Source organism: Crinia signifera, chromosome 1 (genome assembly GCF_055691185.1).
Source record: "Crinia signifera chromosome 1, ASM5569118v1, whole genome shotgun sequence".
NCBI classification, from domain to species: Eukaryota; Metazoa; Chordata; class Amphibia; order Anura; family Myobatrachidae; genus Crinia; species Crinia signifera.
Genome location: NC_139217.1, coordinates 92,815,862 through 92,830,593, shown reverse-complemented (window position 1 = coordinate 92,830,593; position 14,732 = coordinate 92,815,862). Strand labels below are relative to the sequence as shown.

Sequence of the window (14,732 nt, the reverse complement as noted above, 5' to 3'; positions counted from 1 at the left end):
TGGGGGAATAAGGGTTGCGGAGGGGCTGGGAATAGCGGTGAGTCTCTTTACCAGTGGCAAGAGTAAGAATGGTATGCCAGAAATAACTATTCAACTCGTTTTGCAGACTGTTCATCACTCTGACAGATTTATGTAAATAAAATAGACCTTTGTAAAAAATACAGAAAGATTCCTGGTCATGGCTTTACACATAAATGTCTTTCTCAGGACAAAATGGCCCAGGTTCTTAAATGCTCTATAAAAGTTATGTATATCATGGTGATAGAAGCTGATTAGCATGTAAAAGGCCTTATGTTCAATTCCTATATTGTACATAAATGGTATATAGCCCCACACAATAAAATATGTTAATATACTTAACGCAATTATACAAGGGAACACCGATCTTAAATGTTAGATGCATTAACTTAACAGTTCTAGAACTTATGATATGGTAGTAAGAAAAAAAAAGTAGAATCCCAAAACCACCAAATAAATTTGCTGGACTTAAAGGAACGGTGTTGTATAATTGTTTATATAATTGTGTTTGTTGAGCGATATAAAAGTTTAAACAAAAGAACATAAAAATTACAGACAATAGTGATCAGAAGAAAATCATGGGGTAAGGGGGGGGGGGGGGGGGGTAACAAGATCTTTAAAAGAACTATAAAGGTGCATACACTTAATTTTTTTGACCAATATCATTCATTTTGGCCCTTCTGAATGATATTGGTCAAAATATCGTCCAGTTGTATGCTAAAACAATGTGTGTTCCCACTGCTCGTTCATCAGGTCAATTTTGGATGTCTTTCACAAAAAAACGATATAGTCTAGCAAGATAGTTCATCATTTTATTCATTGTGTATGCAGCATATTGTTCGTCCAGGACACTGGGGAAGTTCAAGGAAAATTGGTCACTAATGTCTTTCATTGCTTGCATCGTGGAGTGTGTATGCACCTTAACAGTATAATCTCAATCGGACTAGAAAATCTATCATTAGTCTTCCTTGTAATTACCAGATATTGGAACAATGGAATATGACAAACATAAATTTGTCTTAAGGTGTGTGTACACACGGCGCAATTATGGATTACAATTTTTGACTATATAGTCAAAATTGTATAGAAAGTTAGCCAAAATTGTACAAGTGTTAGCCCTGCTTGCAATACCCTTAGAGTGCGGTATCGCATTGATAAACAGACTGTGCAAGCTAGGCAATTTTGACTATGTCTATGTGTACAGTGTATTTGGCACATAGTCAAAATTGCGAGTGAAGATAGTCAAAATTGTATGGCTCTGGGAAGTTCAAGGGAAATCGCATAGTCAAAATTTTGGTACCAATTACTCCCACCTCTCTGTACTCCTTTACCTATTACTGATTCAGTTTATACATGTCAGGTATTTCCAGGCCAGACACACAATTTTTACCACAATAATTACACACACATTTACACATTTTTTTCATTTAATGTGTTTCTTGAATATTTCCAAACACAATGGGGTATATTCAATGCCCTGATGGAAAGCTATCAAAGACGAGAAGTGCAGATAGCTCGCCGTTAGTGTATTCAACCACATTGCCTGGGGCGAGGTGGAAACAGCGAGCGTGGCCATTAAAACGGTGGGGCTTGCCACAAAATGCAGCGAACTCTGCATTTGCAGCAAACCTCACGTTTAAGGGGATCCTTGCCGTCCTCTCACAGCGAGGATTTGTGCTGTACATTGAATACGTCGAGGCGGTGGCGAGAGGGTATTGATGGCGAGGATGGCTTGTTTTCAGCGAGGAAAAGCCATCCTCGCCGTACAAACCCAAAGGTATTGAATACCGCCCAATGAATAGCATCAGTAGTATGTACAGTATGTTCATAATACAACATTTACACCAGAACAAAAAAGTATGTAGGGCACTGGCAATTGTTCTCCCTGCTGGCCGTCAGGTACTGGTGTAATAGATACTATAGTACAAGTGACTGGACAATGAGTGGTTCAGTTGGGAAACACCATCTCCCACAGCTATTTATGCCTATTGTCTATACATAGTCAAGGTACCCCTGTATACTAGCGTATAGGGCAGCTGAACTAGGAAACTAGTCAGACATGTTCTTAACAAACAACGGGCTCTACTTTGAATAAACAAAGCATCGGTATAAAACATTCATTTTTATGTCAGTTCTCCACACTCACAACAATGGCTGTTATGCATGAGTTCTGAATGGGAGACAGTGAGTGGGTAATACATTGATACAATGACAGGATTAGGGGACAATAGTGGGAATCAAGGAGACAGAGGTTGTGAGACAGTGCTAAGGAAGGCAGAGGAGCAGCAAGGACAGACGATCTGGGGGGTGGGATACTCGAGTCAGGATAAGTATCACTGCTCCATTGGCCTACTATTAAATGCCGGACCAGACCGGCTCCATGCAGTCTCCCCGTCTGTGTGGTGTCCCTTCCGCTGGGGATGTCTGTGACACCTGTCACCATAGAGATGGGGAAGAAGAGATTACAGCATCCCTGTATTTTCCAGAGATGTAAAAAACCAGAACAGTCCAGACCATATGAGGTGGCTGTAATCGCTATCTACCCAGTGACCGCTATCTCAAGCAACACCCACATGGGGACGCGCACTACAAGATCAATAATGGCAGTTTGTTCAATAAAGGCTATCCGGTCCAGATTTCCAATTTTTACTTAAACCCATTAAGGACACTTAAACTGTGTACACACAGTGCGATGTGCTGGGCAGTTTTGACTAGACAGACAAAATATCCTAGCAGGGTTAGCACTTTACTAATATATGTAGGCTTAGTAGGTAGTTAGGTATGAATGCAGCAGAGGAAGGGGCTCCATACCAGTAGCTCATTGGGCTACATGGGATATTAGTTGGGCTCTGCTTAGAAATAAGTAAAGTATGCTCTGGTAAATATAACTAGCGTAGCCACTGGAGAGGTTTACTGATGATGATAATGGCAACAACAGATATCTGCCTATGGTGGAAGTATTGATGTTGTCTTTCTGAATGGTGACTGGTAACTGTAGTGAGAATAAGGAGCAGACAGGAACTGTTTGCAGGTAGACTGAGTAGCAGGTATTGTAGATGATTAAGTAGAAACAGGTACACTGTAATGGAGGATGCAATATTCTAATCTGGACACTGGAGGGAGTCAGGCTGCAGCAGAGTGGAAAGCCGCAGATGCTTGAGAATAGCAGAAGTACAGGAAGAGCTAAGAATGCTGCTTCTCTAAGGACAACATTGCACTGAATGATTTCTGGGTCCAACCTCTGCCCCTATATAGGCAGAGCGCGCAAATGATTGGCTGCAGTGGGATGATGTCAGAGATGGCTCACGGGGATTGGCTTGAGAGAAATATGTAAGTGGATCCAAGATGGTAGTGCCCATGCCTGGGACTGGCGTCCACGTGAAGAGGCCTGAGGTCTATACTGGAGTGGCGAGCCAGCACCAGATGCCGCACAGACCAGGCCGCAGATGCAATCCAGTCAAACCTGCTGAGATGACATCGCAGGGAGCACTGGTCGTGTGCATCCGGCACAGTTCAGGGATCTGAGCGCTGCAGGAAGATTGAAGGTGTTTCTCAAAACTTGAGTCGTGACAGAAAAGCTTTCACTTACATACATTATTTAGCATAAAAGCAGGAAAAACAATGTCAATTAATTTTTAACACAAAATGTGCCAATCCTGGAGGAGACGGCGGAGGACAGTGTCACCGCCAGTGATTTTGAGCACTATTGATGGTGAAACAGTATACTTGGAATAGAGAAGATATGCACTTAAGTATACACAAATGAAATGATATATTTTATTTATAATATAGATACCTGCTCTCTATAGCTGCCCGGAATTCCTGTTGACTGATTATGTTTCTCTTGAATTTATCAATTTTCCTATAAGAAAATAGAATAGATGATGATATTATTATATATTTGTCATTGGGAAATAGAATATTAGTTTTTGACCCCTATAGTTTCATAATACCACAACAATGTCAATCAGGGTTGCCTACTTCTCAAGTCTCCGCTCCTGAAGAAGCATGGAGAGGAGACTGTCAGCAGCACTTTGGGGGCGGGCCTGAAGTAAATGTCATCAAGCTGCGCCTCCAGGACCGCAATTCGCAGGTCTTCGGGAGGGGGCAGGGCTAAATTACACGATTTGCATATTTAGCCCCCCCCCCTCCAAAAAGTCGGGAATCCCTTTCATTTACCGCTGCGGCCAGGGAGAGTTGGGGGGTACTGCCGGTATTTGGGAGGGTTGCCCACCTTTCCAATGGGCTGGGAGGGGACCCCGATTTTCGGTTGCCTCCCGGCCATTCCGGGAGGGTAGGCAATCCTGATGTAAATATATGTATGATAAACATGAGTAATATATGTATAAATATTCTTTTCTATTATTAGGAATAACATACAGTATAAAAGTCACTGTGGATTTCCCATGTTTACCCATTTCCTAAAAGGTACACAACACAAACTGAAATGAAAAGCCAGAGATTTATCAAGGTCTACATTGCGTTTATTGCATTGCAGCACCCTCAGTGTCACCTATACCGTGCTGTCACCTGATCACCTTAATCTTGCCTCCGGGCAACTGAGACAAATTGACGCCACTGCTTCACAGCATTGCATTGTGTTTGGACGCAGCAATAGGACTGGGTTAGAGTTGTAAGGATTATATGCCTACTCTGTCTGTCAGATCATCAGGTACAGATGTCAGTGAGGGTTAAGGAGCAATGATGCCATTTTACAATAAAGAAGCCACTTATCTATATTAAATGATACCAATTAATTGGGCTTCTTTTAATCCCTTTGGGTTAATTGCATCCACATCGTATGCACAAGTGTATATTCGCCCTTATGCCGAGTTGTACACATGTGTGTGGCGGCAATGCTCCAATTCATACACAATTCCGTTGTGTTCTGCATGCATATTTACACAAACACACAACTCAGCTTAGTCTGCAGTTCCACTTACACACCATTGTTGAATGGAAGGTCCTATAACCATGCACTTATGTAATGCCAGTAGCATCTTAGAGCTATCCCTTCGTATGTTACCCTGATAACAGCTAACAAGATGGAAACAGTTATATGTAAGTTATATCTATGTTATAAAGCCACATAAAAGGTGTCATTAATATACATACTCAAAAGTTGCCAGCAGCGCTAGAAAGTCTGCCTGGAAGAGGTTTGTAATTCTGGCCTCCACTGCAGTCAGGGTAGACAGTGGGCTGTTGGCACCTTCACGGTGAAATCTGAAATCATCAATACGATGGTCATGGTAGAACAGGGCCACAGAAAGAAATGCAGATAAATACAATGAATTCAGAATGTGCAGAACGAGAGAGAAACAAATACAGCCAGAACACATTATGGTACATGCAATAAAAAAACATATAGTTTTGCTCTTGTGCACGGTCTCCTCTGTGTGTTGTGCTTGCTTCATTTATGTTGTATCTAATTAACAGATCTTAACAACTTATGTATAAAGTTTTCTCTGTAGTAGTTAGTTTACTGCACACATTGCCAATGATGAAATTACATGTTTTATTCTAATTTTGAACTATAATTGTCAGTATGTCTGCTCCATTCAGTGGTTGCCCAGTGCACTGTACCTGCACTTGTGTGCCACAATATAATAAAGAAAGATCAGACATACAGTAGCATTTATAACTATGTGATTGCTAGTGTTCACTCTGAATCATTCCTGCACACCAGGGCCGTCTTTTCATATGGGCTTAATGGGCACTTGCCCAGGGGCCCCATGCGTATAAGGGCCATATGCTGATAGCTGAGGTTTCCCTTTTTCCAGGTATACCAGAATTTTTAAAATCGGCCCTGGGGAAATGGAGATATCCAACTTCAAAGCAGCAGTCCAGATCCAACCTGTTAATTGCACTTCCCAGTCAGTTTTCTCAGGTTCTGTCTGACTTTTTTCTGAGCGTATATTCCAAAAGCTGGGACTCTCCCCTTTCTGCCAACACTAGTGGCTTGTCTCTATCATGCCCAGAACCAGAGATATCAGCCTTCCAGCAACCGGTCCCTGCTCCAGCTCCAAACGTCTGGTGTAGTTTTATATTTTTGTCAATGGATTGCTCTGGCTCCTGATCTCTGATCCCCAAGTCTCCAGCACCTCCTGAAAGGTCGGACTCTAGGTTTTTATAATATTGAAGGCTAAGAAATCTATCTCCAGATAATGGCGATATCTGCAGTCAAACAAGCTGCACTTCAACCGGAAAATGATGAATATTAAGCCCACTCCATTATCCAACCCTCCCCTGCGTATAACACCCCCCCTACCTCCCTGGAAGTCATTTACAAGGGACCCTTCATTCAGCTCAGTGCCCCCTTCCACACGTTAGTGTTCACCCTCCCACCACCTGTGCAGTAAAGGAGTAATTAGCAGAAGTTACTGCTCCAGGTCCTACATGTTGAGTGGAAGATAGAGCACCCCCTGCCACCCGTGGGACATCAAAGCTGCTGCTGATAGCACCCCCCACCCCTAGGAGGGGAGAATGGGTAAGGGCCCCAGTGCATTGCTTTGCCCAGGGGCCTACACTGCTGGTAAGATGGCCCTGCTGCACACCAATTTGCACTACTGTGCACTAATTTCGGCATCCGGACTGATCATGATATACAGTCATGTGGTCGACCACTAATGGTCCACAGTCAAAAGGTCGTCAGGGTCAAACGGTAGACAGTCAAAAGGTAGACAGGGTTTAAAGGTCAACACACAATAGGTCGACAGGGTCTAAAGGTCGACGTGGTCAAACGGTCGACATGGAAAAGGTAGACATGCATTTTTTACAAAATTTTCAGCCAACATGTGCCGACAGGTGGTATTTCATACCCTACCATCCACTAGGGCGTGGAGAGAGAATAAAATAGTGTGCCGAGCGTATCAAGGCACCGTGCCTGAAGCATGGCGAGCGCAGAGAGCCATGCGAGGGGACGTGGTGTACACTTAGACAGTGTCCATGTCAACATATGTCAACATAGACACCCTAAAAACATTAAAAACTCATGTTGACCTTTTTCCATGTCGACCTTTTGTCTGTTGACCTTTTGGTCATGTTGACCTTTTTTGACCCTGTCTACCTTGTGACTGTCGACCATTAGTGGTCGACCATATGATTGTCTATCATGAGTCAGTCTATGTTTTATACCATAACCCTAATTTCAGCTATAACTCCTGCCTGAGACTGCTGATATTCTGTGTACTGGATGTGATCAGTTTACCTGACCTTGCTTTTGCTTGACCCTCACTGCTTGCCATTGCAGATTACTGGACTCATAAACCAAATTTAATTTAGGCATCTGCCTAATCCTTAAATGATTGCTTATTGGTATATCAGACCTGAAATGGATATGGCCATATTATTGCTTTAGTCCATTCACAGTATGCTGCTACAGTGCTCTCACATGTACCAAATCCAACACTGTTTAGACCACCCTCGGTGACCATACAAGCTCCAAAAAATGGTGGACATACTAAAGGGAGGTAATTATACCCCATCCTCGGGAGTTACCACACTACCTCGTTGATCTGCTTCTTGTGAAGGAATAGAACCTCTCTAATTGCCGAGGACTATACAAACTATACTGGCATAACTCCGTTGAGGTATTTTATACCAGATTCCACCTGAAGGGGCTTGCATAGGAATGGACACATTGACTCCATTTGGGTGAAGGAACTTTATAGGTGAATATTAACTTGAAAATGAGCAACACCTATTTTTATCAATTGTTGATATATGTCTCCATATATTTTATTTATGTGTTATATATTAATAGAAATAAATATGTTTTTCTTATCTAAATATCACAGATCCTAATAAATAGAGCAGATAAACCCCTACGTAATTACCTTATTCTCCTGTGATATTGCAAATGTCAGTGCATAGTGCACGCAGTGCTCCTCAACTAAACCGCTGATATGTAGGCCATTGGCTGTGTTGCACAGCCGACACAATATGTCTGTGAATTAGGTAACAGACATATCACTGGTACATACTGGCTGATGGACCAGACATATATCTGCCAATCAACTGAATGGCCGATAGATCAGCCAATGTGTACTCAGCATAATTTTTTTTTTACATTTTATCTATTATAACCACCTGTATAATTAGTTTCGTACTCCCAGCTGCCATATATCCTAAAGCACCTTCCACTGTCTGGGCTTCTACCTTGAATACAATCACTTGCAACTTTAGCTTGTTAATGTGATAGTATGTGATTACTGAATACTGCTTTATTCCTACTGATCTAAAATATATTATTGACTGAATATTTAATTGGCAGTCAATTGGCAATGTGTTTCCTTATAGAGGGCACACTATTTTTCTATTCGATTTTGCTTATAGAAGCAAAATTGAATAGAAACCGAATGAGCATCGAATGGTTTTTCTACATTCGATGCAGATTCGATCTCAATAGGTGCTCAAGTGTAGTGTCAATCAAAAAATAGTCTTGGCAGCCAAGACTATATAGTGCAAATGTAATGTATATAGCTCAAATCTAATGTGTTCACTGCAGCATTCGATTCAATGTCCATCTCCTGCCTAAAGCCAGTGTTGGTCTAATAGCAAATCGAATACACATCAAATGCACATCGAATGGAATATCGAATAGAAAATGGTGGAAATCAAACAGGATTAGAAAAAACTTCAGAGCAGGTCGAATAGTCCACCTCTAATAGAAATCGAATCAAAAACGGAATCGAACTGTGTGTACGCACCATTATAGAGGGCACACGTGGTGAGATAGGCACGATTTTGGGCATCGAATGGTTTTTCTAAATGAGCACTCCCGTTTATTCAATCGAATAGAAAAATAGCCTTGTCAGGCAAGACTATATAATACAGATCTGTACTATATCGTCAAATCAAATGCATTTTGCGAACCATTCGATTTGATCCCGTTTGATCCCAATCAAATGGCAAGCAAAAATCACACCGTGTGTACCAACTATTAGTTTTAAACATTTGTTGTCGCAGCTGCCAGCATGTGTTGTCTATTAGATCATTTATCTTCCTGACTGCATTATATGTGTTTATTATTTACATTAAACTGTTACAATTTTGTGCAATTTTTTTAAAATAAATGTGTCACAAAACAAATCTCCAATTATAATCCCCACTTTTGCTTGCGTTCATTATCTGGTTTATTGCCCATTCCTGTTTTAAGAAATTTGCTACTTGGTATGTCATGGTACAGCGCGGACATTGCCAGAGTACGGTAATGCAGAATTTACTGCCACCTGGTGGATAAATATGTAATTGCAAGCAACAAGAGCTTTGCTCACATGACAGACAAACAGACAGACAGATAGATAGATAGATAGATAGATAGATAGATAGATAGATAGATAGATAGATAGATAGATAGATAGATAGATAGATAGATAGATAGATAGAAAATCTATTAAAATGTTTTACAGGTAAAATATCTATTTTTTTTATCTGCTCTTGAACTCCCTTGCACCGATAACAATTTGTACCTAAATGCTTTATAAATCACCACATAATTAATAGTTACTGTCTCCAGGGCTATTAAGCCCTTTACATATACAGATTCTTGGTATATCAAGAATAATATAGTTTAAAGCTCTTCAAAATGACGGAATAACATAAATAGAATATTAGTGCCAGGCCAGCAGGTGTGCACGCCCAAACAGAACAACATTTGAACTGCTCCATCGTGCGCCAGCTTGCACAGCAATTGTATTTTTTTTCTGGCTCTTATGTGATGTTAATACAGACAAATATGACTATAATCCATTTGTTTGGAAAGTTAAAGATATTTGCTAGACTGGCTTGTGATTGGTGATGTCAGGTGTTAAGACTGTACCTAATGAAAGTGGGTTATGCAAGTATACAGCTGTACAATAAAGTTCTGTATTTAAGCCTGAGTAATTTATTTATTATTTATTTATTTCCAGTTATTTGTATAGCGCATACATATTCCGCAGCGCTTTACAGAGAATATTTGAACATTCACATCAGTCCCTGCCCCAGTGGAGCTTACAATCTATATTCCCTACCCAGTGGCGCCGGAACGGGGGGGGGCGAGGGGGCAGCTTGCCCCCCCCAAAATTAATGAGGCGCTAAAGCAGCTGGGCGGGCGGGCGGCTGATTAAGCTTGATCCAGCCTCCCGCCCGTCCGCCTATGTAAGCCCCAGGAGAGAAGGGGTTAATGGCAGAGCGGGGACGGAGAGAGGGAGGCTGAGAGGCAGAGCGGGGACGTCAGCGTGACCCCCGCTGACCTCCCCGAGTAGCACCGCCGGGCGCGAAGAGATAGCTGGCAGCTGCTTCAGCTATCTCTTTCTGTTACACAGCGTGGAATACAGTGGCCGCGGGACCCGGGTCATCAGGTGCAGCCAGCGGCGGCCGGAGGCTGGAGCACATACTGTAGGTTAAACTTTTTTTTAAATAAATCTCTTCTCATTCTTGTGACGTGCTGCAGCTCAGTCTTATGTCATGTGATGGCTGCTGACATTAAATAATGCATTTATTTTCAATCGTCTGCCTAAAATATTATGAATAATCTAAAATAAAAAAAAAAGATTATTCATAAGTTATTGTAGGCAGAACATTGAAAATAAATTCATTATTTAATATGCCAGCAGCCATCACATGTCATAAGACTGAGCTGCAGCACGTCACATTAAAGGAATTTGCCCCAACAGCACTTAAAGTGCTCCTAAAGTTAAGAGTATCCCCTTATAAAAAAAAACATGTATATGCCGCTGCCCGGTGTATAATGCCCACGTGTATATGCCGCTGCCCTGTGTATAATGCCCATGCGTAAATGCCGCTGCCTTGTGTATAATGCCCACGCATATATGCCGCTGCCTTGTGTATAATGCCCACACATATATGCCGCTGCCCTGTGTATAATGCCCATGCATATATGCCGCTGCCCTGTGTATAATGCCCACGTGTATATGCCGCTGCCAGTGTGTATAGTGCCCGGGGGTAACATATAGCAATTTAGGGGGCGCCAAAATGAGATTATATCTTGCCCCCCCCAACCTAAAAACGTTCCAGCGCCCCTGTCCCTACCACGCATGTACACGCACATACATTCATTCTAGGGTTAATTTACCTACCAGTATATTTTTGGATTGTGGGAGGAAACTGGAGTACCCAGAGTAAACCCACGCAAGCACGGGGAGATTATACCAACTCCGCACAGTTAGAGCCATGGAGGGAATCTAACCCATGACCTCAGAGCTGTGAGGCAGTAATACTAATTATTACACCATCCGTACTGCCCAATAATCTAATGCTCAGCCCCAAACCAATAATAAATGCATACTTGCCTACTGTTGAAAACTAGTTTCAGGGAGATTATAGATTGTAATAGAAGTTTGCAAAGCGCCCCATTGAGGGGGTGTGTCATGCTCCACCCAAAGGGCGTGTCTAGTACCATATATGGACAGATTGTGAAAAGAGATAGTGAACGTGGCACCTAGAAGCGTGGGTGTGTAATTTAAAATGACATATCCAAATGTAGATGAGCCCCAAAGTATTTAGTAAGAGATACTATGCTTGGTAAAGTGCTGGGAAATGGTGCTGATGATTAATGTAAATGTATCTGTCTCTCATTCCTTTTTTTCCCAAAAAATGTAACAGTGAAATGTGGGCTAGGTGAAATGAGGGAGATTGCTAGACTAATGAGGGAGAGAGGGAGATTGCTGCTATTTCAGAGAGTCTCCTGCAGAATGCAGGAGGGTAGGCAACTATGAATAAATGTAAGCCAGGTACTGTAACACTAAAGTGATGGTCAGTTCTTAATCAATGAAAACATTCAGCCAATGTTATAAATGACCTGAAGCTGTTTGTATTACATTGGAAGTGCCTAGCAATACTCCTGCTCATAGCTACGTGCTGTTATATAATCACAATGAAGTGATGGTCAGTCAGGATGGATCAGGCCACACTCACCTATGGTTCGGGTCGGAGAGGATCTTGTGTGTGATCCCTTTTTCACTACGATCTTGGAAATTCCTCAGCAGGTCCATGTAACTGATACCCGACAGCGAGTTCTCTAGACCACATCTTGCCAGGAAGAGGTTAAAGTGCTCATCCTTAAGTTTTAGGTCAAACTTCTCCAACACGGACAGGAAATCATCCTTCTCAACCTTAACACAAGTCAGAGAGTGCAAGATTCTATTACATATATTATTATTATATATTGTCACCGGGCTCAGCATTACTTTTATATGACATTGACATTGTCCACTGTTCCCTGAGAGAGCATTTAATACAATGATCAATGTGTGTATTTCATATGCAAAATACATACACCGATAGCGTACATGGCACAGCATAGTAGCAAAGGCCTAGCTTAGACTAGACATGATAAAAGGCTATGGAACGTATCAGCGTACTACTGTAGAAATGCATTTTGATGATGATGGCTGAAGCTTTAATCTATTTTTGTTTTATAAAGAATTAATAAATGAACCCAACACCTGGGATGGCACCTAAGCTGTGCTCTCCTCCCAATACCCGCAGCTCTGTCTATGCCCATGGCGGGATGCTTGTTCTATGTGCTCTGACCCCAAGGCTGCCCTGTTGCTACCCAGTAACACCCATTCAGTCATAAATGAGTAGCGACAGAAATCCAGCCAACTCAGAATGTAATAACTGATCTGTTGTGTCTGCAGGCAGCGATACATGGATGGTCTGTCACAGTCTAGTGCTGGTATTGGATTGGACTGCAGCTTTTCTGTTAATCCGCCCTTACTGTACATAGGCTGTATGAGAATGCCTCTTAATCTGGCCATACATCTACAGATTTTTTGTTATATCTGGTTGGTTGGAACAAAAACTTGGTAATATCTGAATGACAGTTTTGAAGCAAATGGCTAACTGTCATTTGCTCTCATCCATTACCAGGTTTCTGTTCCAGCCAGCCAGATCTGACAATAAATCTGTAGACGTATGGCCAGCATGCACTGTTTGAAATCATTCAAACTGGGGTAATCATTCAAATCACTCTGGGGTAGATTTATTACGCCTGGGGAAATGATAAAGTGGCCAGTGACAAAGTGTCAATCAATTGGCCCCCAACTGCCATTTTCCAAACCATGTCTGTACCTTGACAGTTAGGACCTGATTGGCTAATGCGTTATCACTGGCCGCTTTATCACTTTGCCAGGCTTTATAAATCAGCCTCTCTGTTTCTACATCAGGACCTCTTTCTAGGCCATTGTTTTAGAAACATACAGAGGAAACCATGGCTTCCATCAGTACCAGGCCTGGGCTAAGAGAAGAGCCCCGAGCATGCTGACATCTCACCTGTGACAGAATGATCTGCTGCGACCATACGCTCATGTGCCTCACTGTGGAGTAAATCCCTCTCAGCGAGGGACCAGGCAAGCAGGGCAGCCTTGCACTGTACTGGGACCGCTCCCCTGCAGACTACCTCCAACGGCTGTACTTTTGTGAAATTTCGTAGAAGTACAGCTGGGTGTGAATCAGGGCCTTTATTTAATTTCATTCTAAAGCCTCCACCCACTGCATATGTTATATAGGTGAGGAAAGCTTTCTAATTACCTGGTATGTCCTTTCTACAATATACAGTGGTATCATTACTTATTATCTAGTTCAGTGGTTCTCAAACTGTGGGTCCTGACCCCAAAGTGGGTCTCGACCTTATCAGCATGGGGTCACGACTCCATGTTGCTGACCATCAGGCTGATGACTTTTCTAATATCAGTCAGCGATTCAAGAAGTCTGAACAATCTGTTATTTCAGACTCCTCCCATCATTTTGTGCCTCCACGATGCTGCCATGTATGTGCTGTCTGCTGACTACACATGTGATATGATGACCTTCTGCAGTAACTTGCTGGGGTCCTGTCATTATTTTTATTGTCTGATGGGGTCCCAGAGCAAAATAGTTTAAGGACCCCTGATCTAGTTAATTTACAGATATATTAGGCAGCTTGTGTAATTACACAATGCAAACTAGCACACCTAGAGGAAATAAAATATGCTGACCTTGCCGATTCTCTGTGGGTCATGCTTCTCAAATTCTTCTTTCATGCTCCGAAAACCCACTCTAAACTTGTCTTTCATCCATTTCTCAATGCTGAGCGAGGCCTTCCGCTCCAGTTCAGCCTGAGACATTTCTCTGGGTTGTCCTAAGTAGAGAGTCGGGTTAGGAAACACTGGAGCAATGTTGTACTGCTTTCAGATTGCAACCTTGCTTTCAACCCATTTCTGTAAACGTTTCATTAAATTTCACATTGCATGTTGTAATCAGTATATTACTGTTTATTTGCCGTTTTTGTACCTTTCACATTCAACCCGTTTTACCCATAAAAAAACGGCTTCTTTGCAATAAAACTCTATTGTGCAATTCCTGCTTGTGGGCAGTGACAACATGCAGGGAGACAACCAATGACCCTTGTGCAGATTATCATGTGTAGTTCAAACCGGTTCTGGGCTGTTCAGACTGCAGGAAAAACGGCTCAGAACCATGTAGGATCCTGCTTTTAAATCGTTTTCAAATGCCGGTATTCTGTAACCGGTAAATTGACTGGGGACCTTTCACATTGCAGCTGGTACCGTTTCAAGATGCTAAAAAAACGGCATTATATAGGCTTACAAGTGCAATGTGAAAGGGGTATTACCTATCTGACACTGCACAATAAGCAGAGTGTTGATGGTACAACACAGGGGCGGATCCAAGAGAAAATGACAGGGAGGGCACCATCATACAGTAGTTAA

The 14,732-nt window shown here is 42.2% G+C and overlaps 1 protein-coding gene across 4 annotated transcripts in view; it reads right to left on the bottom strand.

Moving 5' to 3' along the window:
• LOC146058169 (EF-hand calcium-binding domain-containing protein 6-like) overlaps positions 1–14,732 on the bottom strand; it is a 118,685-nt gene that overhangs the window by 63,858 nt on the left and 40,095 nt on the right. For all 4 annotated transcript variants that reach the window (XM_083170256.1, XM_083170264.1, XM_083170241.1 and 1 more), the window contains exons 9-12: positions 14,001–14,143; positions 11,938–12,134; positions 5,134–5,241; positions 3,815–3,880 (exon numbers count right to left, since the gene is read on the bottom strand). In XM_083170256.1, coding sequence (XP_083026382.1) covers positions 3,815–3,880; positions 5,134–5,241; positions 11,938–12,134; positions 14,001–14,143 — 514 coding nt within the window. The remainder of the gene's footprint in view (positions 1–3,814; positions 3,881–5,133; positions 5,242–11,937; positions 12,135–14,000; positions 14,144–14,732) is intronic.